This window comes from Ctenocephalides felis, unplaced genomic scaffold (assembly GCF_003426905.1).
Source record: "Ctenocephalides felis isolate EL2017-DRISC unplaced genomic scaffold, ASM342690v1 CF-g0.4_SCAFFOLD_01886, whole genome shotgun sequence".
Lineage (NCBI taxonomy): Eukaryota > Metazoa > Arthropoda > Insecta > Siphonaptera > Pulicidae > Ctenocephalides > Ctenocephalides felis.
The window spans coordinates 71,920,771-71,945,272 of NW_020538040.1; the positions used below are offsets into that span (position 1 = coordinate 71,920,771).

The 24,502-nt window shown below is 29.9% G+C and overlaps 1 protein-coding gene across 4 annotated transcripts in view; it reads left to right on the top strand.

The window, feature by feature from the left end:
• The window catches only part of LOC113378125 (insulin receptor substrate 1-like), a 204,159-nt gene that overhangs the window by 153,954 nt on the left and 25,703 nt on the right, over positions 1 to 24,502 (top strand). For all 4 annotated transcript variants that reach the window (XM_026618650.1, XM_026618648.1, XM_026618649.1 and 1 more), the window contains exons 2-3: positions 6,269 to 6,536; positions 7,709 to 7,834. In XM_026618650.1, coding sequence (XP_026474435.1) covers positions 6,269 to 6,536; positions 7,709 to 7,834 — 394 coding nt within the window. The remainder of the gene's footprint in view (positions 1 to 6,268; positions 6,537 to 7,708; positions 7,835 to 24,502) is intronic.

Here is a 24,502-nt window from a genome sequence, read left to right on the forward strand (position 1 = left end):
TGTAATGGATTTTTAAACATTGACTTTTTTCCGCTTCTTTCAAATATTGTTGTTAAAAAATTCTTAACTTTATTTGTTTTTGAGATATCGGTGGTGGACCTTTAAGCAACACTCTACCCTACATCCTGCGGTTACTAAATAATAATAATTAAATTTCTATTATTAATAACAATTTTATAGAAAAAGGTTTTCTTATAGATACAAATTTTACTGATTGCTAAGAAAGTGTTTGCTGTCTGTCGTGTGGGAATCTGTGCGCGTTAATTGTGATTGAAAGTGATCGAAATTCACGGTCCATTTCATCTGAAAAGCTATAGAGAAATACATCTATCATACATCTGTATATATGTGAAAATATATACTATATATATAGTAATTTTGTGATCTTGAAATAAATGGGATATGTAAATATATCACTAATTATAAGTAATGCGTCTAAAAAATTGAGTAATCAAACAAATGTTAAATCAACAAAACGCGAGTTCTTATTATAGTTTTTTATATATTTTTAAGATGACGAAAAATCTATTTTTACAATGGAAAAAAATCATTTAAAAAATAAGCGTGCTAGCAAAACAACGACATAACGAGCTTTTGAAATGTGACATTTACCGCGTAATGCATGCATGCATCGATTGTGGCGCGGTGATAACATGAGAGTGCATTTGTCACATTCAGTACGCGTTGATCATGCTGACGCAGCTGCTTTTTCGCTGACGTAAGAGATGCTGTTTAATGTGTTGTCTTGCAGCCATAATCAATCACGGGTCGGCTCTTTAGTCTTCCATCCTTCCAAGAGTTTTAACGCTGTTATAAGCATCAAAATAATTATTTTACACATGATATGATTCAAAATCTTGCAATGTTCAAAGGGAAGCCAAAGGTGCGGGGTTGTAAAGCAAATGGGAAGCTCTGATGCTGCTCGATATACTATTTAAATCAAACATGTGGATTGCCACTGCACTATCAGGCATATATTTTTGCCACTAATTTTCAAATATTTATCTAATTAAACTTCTCAATTAATTCCATTATCTATCTATTTTCCAACTAACGTCTAGTTCTGTTAAAGTTAGATGGTATCAATTATATATACCTGATGTAGTTTTTGCTCCAGATCTAGTTCTTTTTTTTTTTCAAATATCTTGTTTAAATCTATAGGTTATAGTAGACAATCACACACCAGTATATAGTAGATCGTTTGATGTTGGGCGCTGACTCAATGTAGTAATGGAAATTTGTTTGAACAAATATACTTCATCTTTCTCCCTTTGGACCCTATTACAAAATGAGTATAGTTTATCTGTTATGACGACTGTCAGGCTGCCACTACCGTACCCTTGCACAACCGCACGCAGTCTCCCTTACTGCATAATTTTTTTTTATTTTATTCTTATTTTTCGGTTCAATAAAATTTATTTTTTTAGCTCTGTAACATGAACATCTAGTGGGGCAGGAAAGTATTGTATAATTTCATTAATACCTTATAATTAGAAGAAGGATTCAGTTTTGAAGAAAAAGAATTTTTTTAAATAAATATTTGATTACACATAAGAAAAAAATGTTATTAGTTTACTGTGAGTTCATAGCCCAATCAATGGATTTAGCCGATCAGAATTACTACCAAACAATTTTCTGACGAACGAAATGGTAACGTCTTTACTAAATTTACTTAATTTACAGAATAAATTGCCGCATAAAATCATGTATTTACTATACGATTAACGTTTATCCTAAACATTTTGATATTACGCCATCTGCCCTTCATTATTTGTGTGTGCTGAAGAGAGTGAAACCTAACACGGGTGCAGAAATTCTTGTACCATATCTTGATAAATTAATCAGAATTTTAATATTAGCGTTTATAATCAAGTGTATAATAGTCGTGGAACTGAAAATCTTCGCTATTATTATCTACTTTCCGTAGTGTGATCTCGAAAAAAATCTAAAATGTTTTTTTTTAATTTGCGCTTCAAGAACTACTGATCATTTATTTATTTATCTTAGAAAAAAGATCATTCATTTATTTATGTTAAGTACTTGTGTATGTAATATGTGTGTGATTGACTTATTCAATTTGGCGAGAACGGCTGAACCGAATGGATGGTCTAATAGGAATAAGTGTGAAAATGCAGTATTTATGATACATAGAGTTCTGGCTTCCGTAACATATGAGCATAAACAAAAAAAAACTTGTAAGATTCAAGATCATGTTAAAGATTTAAGTTAAGATCAACTCTAACAAAAACAAACTTTTTAACATAACTTGTGGAATTTTAGAATTTTATTGGGAAATTGAAAAATAAATTATTGTTTTGTAGAATTTTTAACTAAGGATTCCGTGACAAACGAAAAAAATTTTTTTTTATTTTTATGTTTTCAAATATTTAAAAAATAGCAAACATTTTATATACATATCAAACTTTACTGTTTTGTTTAAAATTTATATTTAAATTCGTTTAATTTTTTTGTTTATCCAATACTTGCTCATAAATCTGGAAGTTACAAGTCCAACAGTTTACCTCATGGCGCAGTGCTATGTACCACTAGTTCCATTATATTATATAGGCGTTTACAATCGTTTGTCGAATTTCCTCTTCAGCAAACCGCAATGAATTTTCCTTCGAGGGCCTCGCCCACGTCATTTGAAAATAGATCCTTGTTGTATATATTTCACTGTACATTACCGAACACGTCACTCGATACCTACTTCTTGTACAAGTTTCTCTCGTGGATTGTCTCCTATATGACTCAATGATATTTGAATCTCTACGTCAGGAATACGCCAAATCAGCGGTCGACAACCTTTCAGTTCATGTCAGTGAGTTGTGTTTACAAGAACGCAAATATATATTACTTGGCTAAATAAACATATTTTTATATAGGAAAAATTTTTCTAGTAAGGGAAATAAAGATAAAATGACGTTAAGAATTTCATATTCACAATCTTGTCAGATGTTGAGCGTCATTGTCACAGTCTTCTCGCATCAAACGTTCAAAAATGTATTGCTCAAAAATTTAATTTGAGGGTGATTTACTTATGTTTTTGGGGACTTATTTATTGTTATTTGTAATTATTTCTATTGGACTTTCAATTAACTAATTCCAGCACTAGTGATGTTAATCAATTTTATTGCAATAATAAAGTGTTTGCTAGAATAGGACAAAATAACATGCTTATACAAATGACAAAATGACATAGTATTATCTGCCAGGTACTACAGAGTAGTTCATTCGAGGCTAAGAAAAAATTGAAATCAGTCGAATGTGGTGATTGGCTTTTAACTTCTACCCTAACTAATTCTAAAAGCAGGTCCATTTTTTCCAGTTCTGAGCCCGGCGTTATTACTTTTTTATGCATACTTTGAGTATAATATTTATTAATTGGGCAATATAATATCTTTTGAAATTTCAATAAAATTTAATCACAGGCTTTGTGGATTTTTAATTGGCGAATAGAGCTTTCACACCTTCATTGTTTAGTGAAAAAGCGACTGTCACAAAAGAAAGTACTGTATTTAAATGTATTTTTTAGGAAAACTGTTAGGGTAAATTGTTTTCATGATTCAATAAATTTCAATTTTATGAGCTAAATGGATTCAGAAAGTAGATTATCTGGCAGGTAGACAGATGAGTTTCTGGAGGACGCGAACATACAAGCCATTGCATTCATCGCAACTCAACTGACAGATAGGGTTACTGTGATGAACTGGCGACTACGGACCATTTGAATCACTGGCGCGTCTCTAAAACGACACGTCTCATAACCGAATTAAAATAAACTTTTCCTAAGTGCACATTCGAATTAACATAATGCGAACGAGTTGCTGTTTATTCTTGGCGCATATGTCCGCAGATATTGCGGACTTTGCACGCCTTACATTTGACGTGAATGGCCCCTAAACAATATTACAGAAACGTCTGTTATAACAGTAATAATTATATTCTGTGTCGTTTTGCTTGATTTTGAAGCACAAAACTTTTAAGATTGGCGTACATGAATAACTCTATGTAATGTGAAATATGATAATATAATTAGGAGAAAATACTTCAATTTGTCATGTATTCAGAGATGTAGGGGAGAATGGGACTGACTTTTATTATTTTACGTCAACACAGTGAAACAGTAATATTATTGCACATTAAATTCTTTATTAATTACTGAATAATCATAATCAATTTTATTTTGTATCTTTATAAAATGGAATATTTTTTATAACAAAAAAGTAGATTTAAACCTATCAAAGGTGGTCTGCTTTTAAGTTTTACTCTAACTACTTCTAAGAACAGATTAAAAAATCCACCGATAAAGAGAAGAGCCTTGCATTTATTGCAAATACCTCTTTTTACTTTCTGAGCCCGGCAAAAATTAGTTACGATGTATGAATTTGTTTCCTATGCACTCATGTATTATGTGTCGATGTCCCAAAGTAGACCAAACGACTTATTTGTCAACTGTCTTCTTACAAAATAGTATCTGATCATGTACTATTTTGTATCATTTTGTCCGTACTATATGGACAAAATAGTTTTCGTAATTACAAGTTAGCACGTTTTTCTTAATAAATATGTTTTTATAGTTAAAAGGATATGCTGCTAGTAGTCGATGAATCTAAGATGAGAAAAACTTTGAGAGTGGCTATAATATCATTAAATAAATAAATAAAATTGAAAAACTAAACATCATGTCATTTTGTCCGTACTTCTCCTCCATGTTTACAATTTCCATAAACAAGCAAATTAGATAAACCACGCCTTTTTCTTCCGGTTTTTATCTCGCCAAGAAACTTAATAAGGTACTCAATAACGTAATTTGTCTATTTATGAACAGATAATGTAATATATTTAAAGTATTCGACTTAGCAAAATGAAAATTTATATTTGTGTTTATTAAATTTCTAATCAGCGGAAAAAATCTAATTTTTGGCCAATAAAGTTGAGGATGTTAGTTTTAAGCAATGTTTGTTTTATTTTTAGATATTCATCCTTTTAAGCAATTTATTTTTGCAAAATTGCTAATATTACATTTATTTATGATATTTTATTCTATTTTTTCTAAATTATCATTGTTATTCAATTTTGTATTTCAAGTTAAATTTATTTATAGAAGAACTTTAGATTTACTGAAACTGTAAATTATGTTTCATATTTTTCTTTAATTTTGCTAATTTTTATTTGAGATTACTTTACACTGGTACTGCAGTAGTATTTTTAACTTCCCGTAGGGTAAGTTATTGTAATGGGCCGAAAATCGAAATTGAAAATTTTTACATTTCTCGACGTTTTGAAGGTTTTTGAACATTTTGGCATACCTCAGAAAAAATGGATGTGTGTGTGTGTGTGTGTATGTATATATGGATACAAATTTCCAGTCACGTTTTCGGGCGCACGGATCAACCGATTTCAATGGTTAAAAAAAACATTCGATTCCTATTGATAGGGAGATGAGCTGATTAGTTTTTGGCAAAGGCAGGTCCAGTCGTTAAGGAAATACGGAGCAATTGTGCATAAAATAAAAATAGAGTTTTTGAGTGAACGGAGCATCCGATTTGAATGATCTAAAAAACATTCAATTAGTAATGATTGGGAGAAGTGATTATTAGTTTTTGGCAAAGGCAGGTCGAGCGGTTTCGGAGATACATAGCTAAATGTGCAAAAAATGGCAGTTTTTGAAAGAACTAAGCGTCCGATTTGAATGATTCAAAGAACTTTCAGCTTGTTTTAACAAAATAATTGATTTTGGAAAAAAAAACTGTATATATATATTTTTTTAGTTTTTTTTTGTATATCGAAAATAATTCAGATTTTATTTTTAATTCTAACTAAAGTTCTAACTCTTTAATCAAATAATTTTAACTTTGCAATTCAGTTTATATAATTCTTATAAATATTAAGCAATGTGTTACAATATTTATAATAATCTATTTGAAAACATTCAGTATTCCTCGAACATTTCGTTACGGTACGGGAAGTTCCAGCAATTTGCCTTAAGGCACGATGCCATACACCCCACTAGTTTTAATAAATATAATTGAGTGTCATATCTAAGTTATAAAGATAAAATATAGAATCGCATTTTATGGCAGAAATAATTGTAACTCAAAAATAAATTTAAAAAAAATAAAGCAGGAAATACTTCTAATAGTTTAACGGATTTATTCAATGTATGAAATCTTCAGTTATTAGATAAAGTATTAGTTATTAAATAAATTTTTCTATTGAAAATACATTAAGTATAACAAAATAATATTTTACTGTATTTTTTCAGAACATGTTTGGCAAGTGATCGTGAAGAAGAGAGGTTTAGGAGCAAGTCGAAACATTTCGGGTCGGTATCACCTATGCCTCAATGATAACACGTTGTCACTCGTTCGCATAGGAGGTGGTAGTAACAGCAATTCCACCACAAACACAAATGCTGCCTTCAATGAAACTGCCACCAATCAACACCCGCCGCTCCAACATAGGGCTTCAAGCCAATCTATACAACCGCAACCTGAGGAACTCATCGAGTTTCCACTGATATACATCAAAAGGTTTGTTAGTTTATTTGAATTTATTGTGAAATTAATTAATATATTTACATACTGGATAAAAATGATACTCCTTTACACACTGGATTTCCACGCTGAAAGTATTGCTTTAATGTAATTATTTTTGTTCAACGTTTTGTAGGATTGCATAGGCGGATTTCTAACGTAACTTAATAATTATTGATACTTATAATCTCTCTAATTTAATTTTCATAAAAAAAATCATAATGATAGTTTAGCATATCAATAAATGCATTCATTTTTCATATAAGTAAACACATTTTAGCATCTGTGTTAAAATGCAGTTATTATTGTATGATTTGGAAATTAGAAACTTAGACTGCCTGTCTAGCAGTCCATTTTAATTTAGGCCATAATTTGAAAAGGCAATCTTTTTTTTATTATTTTTTTTTATAATTTATATATGAATGTACAAGTATACAGAAAAAAAGTAAAATAAAAAAAAATTTAAAAAAAAATAAATAAAAATTAGCAGTTTTTGTAATTGTGGGCTTTATTCAATTTACTGATGCATGATGATGGTTTATTTATCATCCATAATATTAAAAATCATCCATAATATTTGATCTCAATATTCTATTCGTAGCGTACGTCATTAAACAGACCATTACGCGAAAACTGTTATCTCACTTTAAAAATGGCTAAATTGCTTAATATTGCACCGAATGAAGGCCGAAGAGATTGAAGGATTGTTTTTTTCTTTTTAATAGTTTTTTTAGTAACATTTCAATTGATGTTTATAGAGATTCATCAATTGTTCTAATTTTTTGCCTAATTTTGTAAATTTGAAATTCGCCTCAAGAGAAAAAACAATTGTATTTAATTTAGTATTGAAAAAGATATCTAAGAAAAAATCTAACAATTGTTATATCATTTGAATATTTGAATATTTTTAATGCATTATTTCTAAATTGAATTAGTAGTATTATTTTATTTAGTATATCAATCTATTAATATTGATATATTCATTACATTAATATGCAATTATGTTTTATTCGTATTCATTACCATTGCAGCCATAAAGCCAGACAAGATTTGAAGATTAGTTTGAAATTAATTTTAAACTTTGTTACTAATCTCTTAATTGGAATTCTTGCATATATTATGAGAAATTAATATCCCATTTCTGTAACTTTTTTCTTGAATATTTACAGCACCGGAGCTCTGGAATCTTTCTTCTATATGGAAGTTGGTCGTTCCGCAGTTACCGGCGCCGGGGAATTATGGATGCTTTCGGACGATCCTAACATTGCCCAAAATATGAATTCCATCATACAATCGTAAGTTAGATTTAATTTAATTATTTTAAATTTATGGTCCAGTTTGGAGATTGTTGTGCCGAATGTTATATTTTTTCAAAGTAGAAATGGTTTAATTGTACACACTTGTAAATTACCTTTGAAGAACCTTTATGTAGCATTTTACTCATAAACTTATCTACATTGTACGTTGGTCAAATATCGCCTTCGTTTAGTAATTTCGTTTCACTATTCCAAGTATATAACATGCATAACTAAAAATAAATTTAGAATTTTTTTATTGCGTTTTTGTTCGTATATCAAAAATGTATAATGTTTATGAAGTTATAGAAGTCATAAAATTTTATTGGTATACATTTGAAATAAAAATTCAATATGCAGATACTTAATGCATTATTACTGCAAGGTTAGATACACTCGTTCAGATTTCATGTTTAGAACATTAAATCTAATAAAAAAATGATATTAAAAGGTAGGTCTTTTTATATAATTTAAGTAATATATTTATTTATTTTGATAATATGTGCTTTGCATTAATTGCTGCTCTGACATGTTTTGCGCTGTGAACAAACATATTCAATGCATGAAAAATTTCTTTTCATTTTTATCTTTTCATAAAATTTTATACACACACAGTAGTTTGTTCTTATTTGGTCTCGCTTATTCTGATTGTGAGTATTTATCCGCCCGCAATATTTTATTTATATACATTCTATACTATTTTTTTTTATATAAAATTCATTTTAAATCTTAATTTTTCTTCTTCAATTTGTCTTCTTCATTCTTTCTAATTGTATTCAACTTCTCTTTTTTTTCATTCTTCTTTTAATCTCAGCGAGTTTTGATATTTTTTTCTTCTTACTCCTAATACAGCTCAGCTTTTCGAATTCTGTAATTTCTATTCTTACTTAATTTTTATTTAAATCCTACTTAACAAATCCAATTCTATTTAATTCCAAATTAACTATATATATTTTTTCTTAAATTCTAAGTCAACAAAGTAGTTAAATTTGATGTTGAAATATATGAAGAAATTTTTGAAGAGCGTGACATCAAGTAAAAAAGAGTATGTAAAGATTTTAAACCAATCCATGTGTTTCCACGCAGTTCTACGTTATAATCATTGGATACTAATTGTTTAGAGCAAAAACTAGCACATAATAATAGTATTGCAATATAGCCATTAAATAATTTGTAACGTAACACTATCTGCCGGTAGGAACTATTTTATCAAATAATTTTTTGGAAAATGTTCAGAAATACGGCTATTCGAGGCCAACTTGATTTTTGCGCGGTACATAAATTTTTTATTTAATTAAAGGTTGGGTTGTTCATAATAAAAACATTTATACCTCGATTGCTACTAGGAATTCTTGATTGTCAATTTCTATTGGATTAATAATTGAAATCACGATAATCGATTTAAATAATGCACAACTAACAATAAGCATTATTGTTTACATTCTTTTCAAATAAGTAAATTTTAGGCTTGGTCATACATGCGTCTAATTAAATTATAATCGAATACAGAAACAATTACAAACACAAACAATTACAAAATTGTTTATTAATTCAGGTATTTAAAAAAAAAGTCTCGCGTGTATCGACATTTCTCGCGATTGTCCACTCGTTCTCGGTGAGGCGATGTGTCGAATTAATCGCTGTCGGACGGACGGCATGGCATGGCGTGGCGTGGCGTGGCTTGGTCGCGGACGCCGCGGTTCAGTCGCACGCGTCACATGAACCTCAATTAAATCTAACGAGATCGGAGCTTTTCTGTCACACCTCTCCAATGCTAATGATGGCTCAATTAGCTCATCGCCGGATGTAAGAGGGAGGAAATGAAGCTTGACGGTGCGATGAAAAATATCCACTAGTGTCTGGGCGGTTCGGCTCGACGGCTCGACGGCTCGTTAGCACTACCGCGATATAGGGTCTTTGACATGCCGTGCTCAATTCTGCCTTCTTCCGCACTTTCGTTATTAAAATATGCTTTTGTTTTATCAATTTGCGTTCTTTGCGGCACACATGCGACTGACGTTGGAAATGTTTTCTTATAGGATGTGCAATAAACATTTCAAGCGATTTGTTATTCTGTTTCACATTTTTGAATAAGAATAATGTGATTGGCTAAGTAGTTTGTAACAAAATATATTAGTCGTTTTTATCCATTAGGCAGTACAGTATTAATAAATTTTGTTATAACAAGATCGTCTTTAATTGATATTAATTGAACTGCTGTAGATGATTTTGGCTCATAATCAGTCATAACGATGATTTGTTTTCAAAAATGTGTGTACGGTTGTGACATGTGGTTGTGGGCTTTAACCTTTTCGGGTGAAGATTAGACAGATAAAGAAAAAAGTAAATTAATTAAGATAGAGAAAGGGAAAGGAAAATTCAATACAAAAAAAGATTTCACTAAGATTTTTTGTTAACTTTGTTTAAAAACTTATGTTTTGTTATTTATTTTTATATTATATTTAAATTAATTAAAATTTATTAAAACCTGGAGATTTGAAATTAATAGTTTAAAGTGAGTACATGTGACATTTACGCTTAGAACAGATACCTGCTCACCAGTGAGAATAGGATACACTCAAGTACCTCAAGAAAACCATGTGAAATATCTCGGCATATACCTCGATAGAAAAGAGGCGACTAGGGACTAAATCAAAATTAAACTCATACAATAAGCTACTTTTATATAAAACTTTATTCAAACCAATTTGGTGCTATGGACTACAATTGTGCTCATAAGACTAATATAGAAATAATACAGAAATGTCAGAATAAATTTTTGAAAATTGTCTTAGAAAATATATCCCGAACTGGCTAATTCATCTCGACACGAATACACCTACGTTGAAAAAAAGATGAAATAACAAAAACAGCACATAAATATAGAAACAGGCTCCATCAGTCACCCAAATTCACTAGCAAACTCTTAATAGTAGAACTATCGACCTAGGTTGAAAAGAAAAGCGTCACTAGATTTAAGTCATCAATTTTCCTGATAAATATTGAACTAACTTATTATTAGTCATTATTTATACGAAAATATTTATAAGTAAATAGTTAGGATTATATCATTATCAATAAAATATTGTTTATATTATAACGAATGGGAAAACAACTATATATTGAGTTGTTTTCTCAATATGTCCATTTAGTATACAATGTCTCTTTACGGCTGACAATTGTAAATTCTTCAATTTATTGAATGTCCTTAACTGGACAGTTATAAATAAAATAGAGAATAAAAAAAATATTTATAAGGGTTATTTAAATAATTGTGTTGTGTTAATAAAAGTCGTTATAAACCATTTCGGTGTTTATACCAATTCCTTGGGGAGGTGTTTATGCCAATTTCTTGTATGATTTTTTTTTACGATAAATCCATCGCATTTAAGGACGGTATTTCAGTATTTTCACGTAGACTCTAATGTTCTAAATGTTCAAATTATTATTTAATTTACTTTTCTCGCAGCGAACTGGTAAATTAACAAAATTATGGCAGATAAAAAAAAGTGACACAACTGTACCCAGTTTTCCTATTGCTAATAGTTAATGACTAGCAAGCGTTATTATTTTCAAACATGTATGTTAATTTATCTCGAAGCTCTTAAATGCTGTATCATCATAATGATTCTAATATTTTTACATTGGGAATTGGGGCTATATATTAAGATCTCTTCATATATGTAGTAGTCGAAATGATTATGATCCCTTGCCAAATCATCCATGAAATAACTATGTTTTCATATTATTGCTTTCAAACTATTAGATATAATCAATAGCGTGATATCCGCGTTTGTTATTACTCCAACAGCAACACGTGGCATGTTATATTTATATTACCACGTAGGTAATACTATTTGTACGATCATTCATTATTAGCGGTGGGATTGTGCACACGCGCCGTGCGCACTTACATTGTAACACATGTAAATGTATACATGCATATATATCACTTGCATCTACATACGCAGATTAGTCGGGTCTCCCAGGGTCGGCATCGTGGACAATTTGAGTGATATATCATCTATCATACTAAATTGTATCGTAATTTTACAAAATTTTCAACTCGTGATCAAAGTCGTGCAGTTTTTATGTACCAAAATTGTCGGAGCACTTTACTATTATTTTCATACGTTACGATTTTTGTAATGCTTCCATAAATCATTTTATTATAAATTTCGAAAGTTTAATAATAAATTTTATGATTGCAAAACTGACTTGTTAGTTATATTTCCTCTATCGTGAGACACAATTATGTTTCTTCGTGCAAATTATTTAGGTTTGCGTAAACATATTAATTTAACTAGAAGTACAGTGGTATCCGACATACGTTATCACGCTCGTATGTCGAATCGCTTGTATCTCGAAACAATTTTTTTCATATAAATACATTGAAATGTACAGTTGAAATTTCAAACGTTAAAATAACCCCCGACATATTCGCATGGGTAAATTGTTACTACATAATTAATATTAATATATAATTGAAATCACTAACTATAAAATAATTTACTATCGTAAATCAACCAAAATATTTCTATGGTAGGAAAATTATTGTTACAACCATATAATTTATACTTGTTCATCTATGATTACAACTGACGATACAATTTTTCACATAGCTATTGACATTGTTCTAGAAAACTCTCACTCGTTCAAAGCTGAAATCTCGAATTTTGCTCGTATGTTGAAACAACGAATTGCTTTTTTGGCGGCTCGTATCTCGAAACACTCGTATGTCAATTTTAATAGTTTAATAATAAAAAAATAATTAAAATTTGAGTTTAATAATTTTATTAGAAATTGGTGTATTTATCTGGATAATGAATTTGCCCATCGGTTCCGCACTATTTTAAATACGCGTGTAAGTTACAGTGCTACGTCCGCTTTGCACCTTAACGTGTTTGTGTGAAACACGTATAGAGAATGTTCAATACTAGTGTTATGCATAAATACCTTCCATATTACATAAATTATTAATTGCTTAAATGTCCTTTGTGTACACGCTTATGTATATATTTTTGTGTATGTTGCATATTTTGATGTGGTGTGTTCTCACATTTAACTACGTTCGCATAAAATACTTGAACTCATTAATATTATTGTATAGTTTTTACGTACAATTACTGCGTTTGATTTTGACAATACAAACTAATAAAATATGGTATCTATATATGTTACATTTGTAAAATTCTAATTTATCAAAATCTTAATTTTGCTTCTACGTTCTTTTACATTCTTATATAGGATACAAGATGTAAAACAAATCTAGTAGTTAAACGAAAATGAGTAGTAAACAAAACCGATTGAACTTTGAGCAATTATATTGTGAAATCCAAAGTAATTATATCACAACAAATAACACATATCAAACAAACAACAATCTTATTATGTTCAGTAAAACTCCCAGCTAATTCTGCATTGCAGAAATGTTTTTTTGCTGTTTTTCAAACACTTGTTTGAAACCATAAACGGGGTAAAATAGGCGACTAGGGGGTCATAATTTCAAAGGAATTTTACGAAATGATACTTACATTATTTAACCGATGCAAAATATAAATGTCATTGGTACATTTATTCTGCATATAACCTCGATCTGATATTTTGTTAGAAATATTCATTAGAATATTTTCAGGTACAATAACTACTTATTTAATTTATCTATTGCAAACTTGTTTTTTTCACCTAATTTACTTTTCTATTTACTTTCTACGATTAATTAAAGTATACTTCATAATTATATTAAGATTTCGTAAACTAAACAACAGTACTCACAACCACAAAAACTAAATATGAAAGAAAATACTTCTGTTATGAATTATCAAACATTGCCGTTTTGTATCCCTAAATATATAAGGTTAAGTGGTGAATTAGGAACAATTAATTACTTCATAAGTAATTGTATCCATACTAAAAATGTGCTGAAAATCAAATTGTCACAACTTAATTACGTTTTATTTGTAATAGTAATTGATGCGAATATTGTTCATTTCATGCATTTTATAGAGGCTTACTTATTATTCGCAGTAGCTCGCACATAAATAATTGAGCCGCTCAGTGCACACATCGATTAACTCCACTTTTTGAAAAAACTGAGATATTAGTGGGAAAGAACTTGGTATAATCATAACTTTTTATGATTATAATAATTTTCCAAAAGAATAAAAATTGCCACTGTGAAACAAAAATTTTTTTTGACCACTGAATCCATAAGTCATTTATTTCAGAAGACATTTTGATTAACTCCATTCTGTAGTGTATATGTTCTGGTTGGGTAGGATTTCGGGTTTCAAATTCATGAATTACGAATAAGAACACAGAACTGTAGGGTGTTGTGAGTCTCGAAAAAAATTCATCTAGTTTTATAAAAGACATCAAAGACGTCACAAACTTTGAAAAAATAACTTACTAAAATTCGTGTACCCGGCAAAACAAGAATATTAAAACTGCCTGAAGTTTATTGAAACTTGTTCAAAGTACGGAAATAAGAGCTAACTTAATTAAAAATAAATTTGTGGTCGGTAAAAATAGTTATCAATCTATTAACTCAAGATTTTGTTATTATTGAGTCACGTGCGAAAAAAAATCGAGACATAATTTTACCAGATAGTTGATACAATATAATAAAAACGTTTAAGAAAAAAGCGCCATTGTAGCTAAGCCGAATGCTTCACTAAGATTTTTTATCTATTTTTTATTTATTTAGAACAATAAATCAATAACAGAAAAATAACCATCACAGGGTGTCCAGAAAATTAGTTTGAAATGCGCTGAATTTAGAATAGAAAGGTCCAAACCCAACGATATGCAATTTAAGTGTGACTGCAATGAAGATCCGAATTTTAAAAAAAAGTTTAAAGTTTAAAAAAAGTTGAAAACTTGATTAACTCCACAAGTCATATCAAAACTTTAACTTTAATAATAATTATTTTCTCACTATTAATAGTTATAAATCTTATATACCGTTACATGTAAGCTATATATGTATTTATACGTTCTAAAATATATTTTTCAATTTATATTATAACAGGAATTTTTAAAAGCAATATACATTACTTTATCGCTTTTCTCCACTTTCTGATTTTTGGAGTTAGTCGATGTGTGCTCTGAACGGCTCAATTGTAAGTAGTTAAATGGATGACCGTCATGGGGTGAATATTTTTAGTTCGCCGAGAATATATTTTATTCGTTGTTTTTTTCCTGAACCATATGACGCGTGATTTTTAATTGTCTATTAGGCCTCTATTCTTATTTTTACGCATACTGAAGTTTTTAGTTAACATCATATTTATGCACCCCTAAAATAAAATAAGAAAGAAGAATTACATTACCATTATTTTTTTAGAGAAATTCTTTAAAAAAACAGCGCGGAAGTCAGATACTTACATTAAGATTTAAAAGTTTGATATCATTTTTATATTATAATTATCGAATATTATATAAATACAGTTTCGAATAAATGAAAAAGCCATTTTACAAGAAATAAATTAAAATAATACTTATTCTTGATGAATATTTCTGTTGAAATATCAGATCAATATCATATATACAGTGTTATCTGTGTAAAAAAATGAAATTTATTTTTTGCATTGATTTAATATTGTAGCTATTATTTCGTAAATCCCTTTAAAATAAAAATAAGACCTTGAATGTGTTTGTCAACTGGCTGTCCCATCTCACTCCGCCTATGGGCCAAAAAGTACCAAGTGACAAATTTGTTTAAAATATTAAAAAAAAAACACTTTTACAATAGCTGGAAGTTTTACTTACCATAGTCAGATAGTTGTTTGTTCGATATGTGGTATTTGTTGTGCTGTAATTGGCTTGGTTTCCACAATATAATTGCTCAAAGTCAAATGATCAATTAATTGTATTAGTTTATTTATTTAGCTTCGTCGATAGTTTGTCCGCTGATCGTTCAAGATCGTCGTGGGAAATGATTCTATCGTATCTGGCAAATTAAGATCTCCGCTTATTTGCTTATGATAATATAATTTATAATATTTGCACTGCGGGATATTCTTAAATTGTTTGTCCTTACGTTAGTGTTTTTGTTTGCATAGCAAAGTACGCAACAAAGTTGCATTGTGCAAATGACTTGGCGTGTGGAGTATTAGCAGAGAATGAGTGCACTTGTGCCCTCGGCCTGAATGCTTTTAAACTTGCCCGGAGTTTGCTCTGTCAACACGGAGCCACTCGGTCCCTCTGTTACTCGGGGTCGATCATTTGCCGCCGCGTACGATGTACAGCAAACAAGGCTCTGACATTGTTGCCGCGACGACCCTTTTGCGCTTTGCGGCAGATCTCGATATTATCTATTTGCGCTCTCGACTTGACCCCCTCAGTCGACGCCGCCGCCGGCTCTGATGGCTATTTCAGATCTCATTGATCAAATACGGTTTATTATGTCGAGTTTCTTATGAGTACTATAACAGCAATGCATTTTATTAATCATATAACAACTATATATTTCATCTTGAAGTTTTAAAATTATTTTTTGCAAAATATTTTTGCACGACTAAGTTGTTATTGCAATATAACAACTATATATTTCATCTTGAAGTTTTAAAATTATTTTTTGCAAAATATTTTTGCACGACTAAGTTGTTATTGCAATTGGCGCTGAGGCTCAAATTCTCGGATCATTTTAGCCTTGAAACCAATTATTAATAATTATATTCTCAAAATTATCATAAATTTAAAATAAGTTTATACAAGAATAGTTGCGATTTAAAAAAAAACTAAATAGTTGAATGAAAGTTCAGTGTAGAGGAGTCTAAGATTGTAAGATTTTATTTGTAGTTCAGTACAAGTTAATGATTTTATGAGGATTATTATATTCGGTTGAGCTTTTATCAAATTTTTGTTTTTTTAGTCTTATATATGAAATAATTTTTAACTTTTTTTGTATATACCTTGAATACTATATAAATAACATAAAAAATAAATACAATTTTAAAATCAGAACTTAATAGTTCTATACAATCAAATATCAAAACAACTAGTCCTATAAGCTTGTTATGATAACTGGTTAACTTAATGACGTGGCTTCATAAATAGCAATAAGAGCAAGAATTTATTAATGCATTAGCTTTAATACTGCAAATATATTACCATGTAGATTTGCAATTGAAAACCGATGACTAAATCAAATGAACAAGTATTGATTTTACAACGCCTATCAGCTGTAAAAATTAATTTTATCATTCAAAATCTTTTTAAGTTATACTATATTAATAACGAAAACACGGTAGAGAATATATATCCTCAGCTAACAAATATGACTTTATTGAAAGTAGAAGGATTTTTAATAGTTTTTCTTGCAATTGGATATATTTATGAAAACACTTTTGAACATTAATGGCCTGAAAATTATGGCTTGGAGACATGTACGTACGAGTATATATCCTTAGGTATATAGTTTTAATATAAGATAGTTCACGTATGATATACCAAGCAACCAATGACAGTTTTGAATAATTATTTAAAATGATTAACTCTACTAAATAATGCAAAATCTTTTATTAATTTATTACAATTAAAGCGTTTAGAATTTATACTCTTACAAATTTCTTTATTTTAGTTATAATTAATAAATTTCTCAATACTGAATATATTAAAGACAATAATTATGCATTTCTTTTCATTGCTCGTAATTGTTTTTGTTGGAATTTCCATTTCGATATTGCATGCCTAAATATTTTCAGCGCTTATATATACTTATATTATAAAACATTAATAATGTCTTAAAATACTCTTTCGATATATTTCGAAAATAAAAAAATATATACTCGTAAAATAGATCATTTGTTTTAACAACCAGCCCTACTGCGTCGAGTTTCAAGTACCAAGTAAATAAATTCTTTTATGACTGGGTAATTTACAAACACTAAAATAGCACTGAATTATTCAAACCATTGCCCATGGTAAAAGTAAGTTTCACAGAAAGGGTAGTTCAATATAACGGGAATAGCTAAGCAATAACGATATTGTGAATTTTAATTACCAGAGGACAATTTAAAACGAGGGAATATTGAACCTAGTAAATATTTTCTAATTTTTTGTTTCCAATTTATTTAGAATTTTCTATCCAATGCCAGTTTGAATTAAAGCCTATTACCATAGTCAATATGAGTTGAATCATTTTGCTAACTAACATATAGTTCTTAAATCTCTATTTCAATTCAATTTTAACGTGGGTGCATAGGGCAATGTAGTTACGTATTTTTTATCTTTACGAAAATTCTGCAACAATATTGTAAAATATAAAGAATATTTGAATGTAGGGTATTTCTATAATTCTATTAGTTTTGATTATAGTATCATTTTAGTGATTTTCAAAAACGATGTTATTTATAAATGTTTTTTTTTGTTGATAAATAATAAATTGAAAATAATATTTTTGTAGTTTATCATGACGTTAAAGTAATTAGTGTTTAGGTCGGCAATTAACATCACATTATTGCGGAAATGAAAATGAAAAAAATCAATGAAGCTATTTTTCTTTTGCGCTTAAGGAATGTGACTAACTTACGGAGACTACAGGACAGTACAAAACAAAGGTAAAGTAACAAACCACTAGTAACAAATCAAGAGAGACCCACTGACGAGGCACTATTACTCTACAAAATACATACATGAATAGACTGACGTACCGATAGTATTCGACTACATAAAGAAGCTCACGGGGAATGTTACTATTTTCACTATTATTAAAAATGTGTCCGTGATTTCTTTTTGAGAATCTGTTTGTATTTGAACATTTTTTTTGTATTTTTTTTAAAGACAATTGTTATTTCCCTTAACCATCTACCCAATTATTGATAAATGATCTTTTTTGGATAATAGTTAACCTATTTTCCTTTTTTATTACAATTGTTAGATTTTTTCATACTTATATTACTTGCTGTGTTTATAACATTTGTGTAACAAACAAAATACCCGCGGGTAAAAATCTATATATAAAATGTAATGTAATTTGCATGATATGTTATGAAATATATATGATTTGACTTGAACTTGAATAAGGAATGGGATAATATTATTATTTTAAAACATATGTAAATTGGACGTCATATAATATTTTATGGCAACTCTAAAAAATAAACAAACTAGTGGGGTGGGTGGCATCGTGCCTTAAGGCAAATTTCTGGAACTTCCCGTACCGTAACGAAATGTTCGAGGAATATTGAATGTTTTCAAATAGATTATTATAAATATTGTAACATTGTCTAATATTTATAAGAATTATATAAACTGAATTGCAGAGTTGAAATTATTTGTTTAAAGTATATTAGAACTATAGTCAGAATTAAAAATAAAATTTGAATTATTTTTAAATTTGAATCGGACGCTTAGTTCTCTCAAAAACTGCCATTTTTTGTACATTTAGCTCCATATCTCCGAAATGGCTGGATCTGCCTTTGCGAAAAACTAATAACCTCTTCTCCCAATCATTACTAATTGAATGTTTTTTAGATCATTCAAATCGGATGCTCCGTTCTCTCAAAAACTCGATTTCTATTTTCTGCACTCTTTGCTCCTTATCTCCGTAACTGCTGGACCTGCCTTTGCTAAAAACTAATCAGCACATCTCCTTATCAATAGGAATCGAATGTTTTTTAAACCATTCAAATCGGTTGATCCGTACGCCCAAAAACGTGGGCGAAAATTTGTATCCATACATACATACACACACACACACACACACACACATCCATTTTTTCTGAAGTATGCCAAAATGTTCAGAAACCTTCAAAACGTCGAGAAATGTTTGATTTTCGGCCCATTACAATAACTTACCCTACGGGAAGTTAATAATTGAAATAAAGAAGCAATAAGAAATACTTGTGCTTACGCAATTTGGTGAAATTTTGTAAAATTTTGAAAGGGTTGTATTGTAAAATTGTTATAAGGTTGAATATTACAGGTGCAGTAAAGCTAATGGTTTTATTGCCAATCGTTAAGTATTGATTTTATGGAAGCACTCGAAATATAATGCAATAAACAATTATAGGTGGTAAATAAAAAAGTCGATTGTAGTTTTAACTGTGCAGTAACTCATACAAACGGGAAATAATTTCGAACCATGCTACACCTTGCATGGGATGCATCGATATTACGCACCGCACCCCACCTTGACATGACTATATCTGCCCCGAACGGCTACGGCGTTGCGCGACTGTCGCATCCAGATCGCGTACGACGGGTTTGTTGTGTCGTGGTGGTGTTCTATATCCGATCAGAATTCCCACGTGCCAAGGTCGAGGAATTGCACAACATTAGGCTCACCCACGCAGAACTCGCCTTCGCCCCCTCTCGACCCGCCAATGCTCGTTGCCGGCCGGCGATCACAACCCGCTTTCTCGTAGGAATGTCTCTGTTTATTCATTTCATCAATTTCGAGATGACGCCGTATTTTCCTTTTCTATTTATAATGCTGTACATTACTGAAATATTCAAATTTCTACGACGCCACGTTTTAATGCAAAAGTCGGAATAATTCTCTTTTGCGCAAATATCTCAATTGTACTTTTGTGGTTTTCATTACATGAACAATTTTCCCAACAGTGTTCAATGGTGGAGCTATTTAATTAACTTTCCGTAGGGGAAGTTATAGTAATCGGCCAAAAATCGAAAATGAAAATTTTTGCATATCTTTACGTTTAAGACGTTTCTGAACATTCTGGCAATACCTTATGAAAAGATGGTTAGAAATCGTTAGAAAAAAGGATGTGCGTAGTGTAAGTAGTATTTTATTGTTTCATAATTTCAAAAAAAAAATTCAAAAAAAACATAGTAAAAAAATTAAGGAACGGAAAATAACTGTGTTTTTACCCGAGATCACATATGTCAATATTTTACATTTCAAAAAAATATAGTTAAGTACAATAATTATAAAATACTTGTATCATCCTTTTATCAATGTATCGATGTTAGATTTACATGTTGTGAGATGCGCATGTTTGAAAATCCACCTTGTATATTTCCGTTAGCTACACGTTGAAAGAAAAGCATAATAGCACAAAAGTATCATCTCTGTGTCTATATATGTTATTACAGATTGTTTCATGAACTCCGCATGACGCGGTGTTATTTGCTTCCGAGTTCTCGGGCGTTATTTTTAAACCCGCTCGAACCGTCTATCATGCGACTGAAATGACTACAAAGATGTTTCCGTTTGTGCTGCATTGTGACAGGTGTTTTCTCAGTAGCATTTCGTTCATTTCTAGAAGAGGCGCTTCATGAATTAGCTTATACATGCGCCGATGACAAATAATTTTCCACAAAAATTGGATAGATATATACAGATATTATTAGAAAACAAAATCCTACTATAAAAAGCAATAGCAAAACCGATTTGGACTTATGGCATTGAGTTGTGGGGTTGCGCCATCTTGATATATTAGTAACCAAATACTTTACGATCTGAGAATTGACACTGTCCAGGAGGTAGCGAAAAACAGAAGTGAAATCCATCACGACAAGATTATCAACCACAGTAACCCTACATTAATTCCCATAGAATCATCAGCAGTTAGAAGATTGAAGAAGAAGCAGCCCTTCGATCTAATGCAGTAAAATTAAGTAACTGGGGTCACCTCCATCATGTCAAGTTCACAGAAATCCAATACCATTACTGGAGTTAAAAAATCTACACCATAGCTTATAGATGTTTGGCTGATTGCTATTCAATTATTGTTATATAAAAATAATATATACAGATTCAGATCAATACTTTAATCTATATGCAGGTAACTAATTGCACGATTAAAACTATCAATAAAATGTTGTTCATTATGAAATATAAATAAGAGGCGGTCAATTACAACCACTATTACAAGACCCATTATCCATAATATGTCGTACATATATTGATAAAATAGAATATTATGCTAAAATTCAATTTCATTGCATGAAGTATTTGCGAAAAATATCAAACTCGATAAATCATTTTTCGTATTTCTAACACGAATAAGTATTTTCTGTGTCTATAATACTTCGGTATCGTATGTAAGGTAACATACGTTATGAATTATTGCTCCAGCCAATTGATAAGGTTTAGCTCACTACTCGGACTTGCAACAGGTGGTTGACGACAGATGGCATGGTAACTTACGTATAATGTAGTAAATGCAGTTTTTCATTCTGATATTCCGGTAATTTCTTTCTTAAATATGTAAATCAGGGGTCAAATTTGCTACCAATTGTCAACTGGAATGATAAGTTATCAGAACTTTGCCATAAATGTACTAACAAAAGAAAAATTATGGGGTTAAGGGGTATTCTAGTGTAGAAAATAAAAAAAAAAAGTTTTTTCTTCTTTGTTCATATATTCAAAGTATGTGTACGAGATGATTTTTGAAAATTCAAATTATTTTCGGAAATACAGCTGTTTGACCATGATAATCCTCTTCTGTTTTTCTTCTTTTGCAAAACATTAAACGCGTTTTTCTCAAAACTTTCTTTTTCAATACGATGCCTGCAATTTCTCGAGTTAATGGACTGATTTACTTCAAATTTTCGGAGAATCTAATTTATAGACTCCTTTGTACATAAATTCTCTGTAAATTTTTAATTTTTAACTTTTTTTGTTTTAATTTTTTTCTGTATCTCGTAACGTTAATAAGGAAATTAAATAGAAAGTATAAATAGGTTGATAGTATAAAAATTGATTGCCTTTTTTACGATAATTTAAAAATGACCTAAAATCCATGTCTCTACACCATATAACCCTCTAAATAAAGTGAGTGTACGATATATATATATTAGGGTGGTCCTTAAAATGGTCATTTTTGAATTTCCTTGCTCCCAAGGGCTCAAATGGTTCCAAATAGATAAAAAACAATTCTCTGAAAGTTTTAGCTCTTAATATTAATGTTTAGATAGAGCGCAATTCAATCAAAGTTTGTATGGAGAGAGCATGGAAAAAATTTTGAAAATTTAAAAAAAATGTTTTAGGTATAACTTAGCAACAAATGAATGAATTTTATTCATTCATTTGTTCGCTAAATTACATCTAAATAACATTTTCAAATTTTTTGAAAATTTTTCCATGCTATTTCCATATAAAACTTTGAATGATTTGCGCTCTATCTAAACGTTAATATTGAGAGCTAAAACTTTCAGAGAATTGTTTTTTATCAATTTGGAACCATTTTAGCCCCTGGGAGCAAGGAAATTCGAAAATAACCATTTTAAGGACCACCCTATATATATATATATATATATATATATATATATATATATATATATATATACTAGGTTCAAATGTCGAAAGGCCACAGATTTAAAATATATTATTGTCAAAACCCACGTGTTCGATGAAAACCACGAAATGCCATTTTGCGCATTAAAATTTCACCTATGACATTTCAATTACCTATAATATATCGCGAAAATATGACCATTTCTTCTGTTGATGTTTACATAAAAGTTAAATTATTATTTTTTGCAAGTAATAAATAATAATGAAGTTGTCCTTAACAATGTGCTGTGCGTGATATTCCATATTTCTTTTCTCGGTCGGTTAATCTTTTAAGTCATAATTTTTAATGTTTAAGAGAGTTCACTTTTTACTGCTATCAGATAATTGTTTTAATGCAAGATGCTGTAAAACGTGTTTGTTTAAGTTTTTTAATTAATTAAAAAAACTATCTTTATATTTACAATTACAGTAGCTTGGAAATTAGCACAATCTAAAATTCTTAGTATTTTCTTTCATTTTTTTGTAAACATAATACTCAAAAAATAATTTATTATAAGAAAGATTAATTGTGTTAAACAGTTTTTTTAAACTATGCAATTTACCTTCTGAAGTAATAAATTATTTGTCAGTTGGCGATTATAGGTTATAACGATTTTCACAACTCGTGAACCGAATTGGTCGTTATGTCCCAACCCAAACATAAATTCTCATTTATATTTATAAAAAGAAAACAGGGAGGTCATTGTATGACGGATCGATGTGCATTGAGTGGCTTGCGAATCGATGGAGTGGCGGTGTTTTGTCTTTTCTACGGCAACTTTTATTAAAACTGTACTATGTTTGTACAAGCTTTGTGTGTAATAAACCTGTAAGATGCCTATTTAGATTGTATTATATTAAACTGAAGCGATTTAATTAGTTTTATTGATTTTTATGAACAGTTGTATATGCTAAAGATCTGCTTGCTTGATGTGTAATTGTCAAATAAATCTTACTAAAACAAAACAAACTTATAGTTTTTAGCTAAAGCTACATAGATTTATATTTACAAAACTTTAGTGTACAATCTATAGTTTCCAGAAAGCATCCATTAACCTAATTGATACGTCTTTGTTGCAGCAGACATATCAATTAGTGTAAACTTGTAATACTTGAATTTTGTCAAATATTGTTTCTCAAACACCTGTTATTTCGAATTTTCATCCTTTACAAATCATTACGATCTTGCTAAATTATTGATAATATATTGAAAAAAAAAATGTGCTCTTGCAATAACTTGCAACAGGGTAAGGCGGGGCGCAAAGGTGCAATTTGACTTTGAGCAATTATATTGTGAAAACCAAACCAATTATTACACAAACAAATATATATCAAATTTTCTATGTTCAGTAAAACTTTAGCTTACCTCATAGGCGGGGTAAAATGGAACGGCCAGGAAGCACCAGGTTCAATGTCTTATT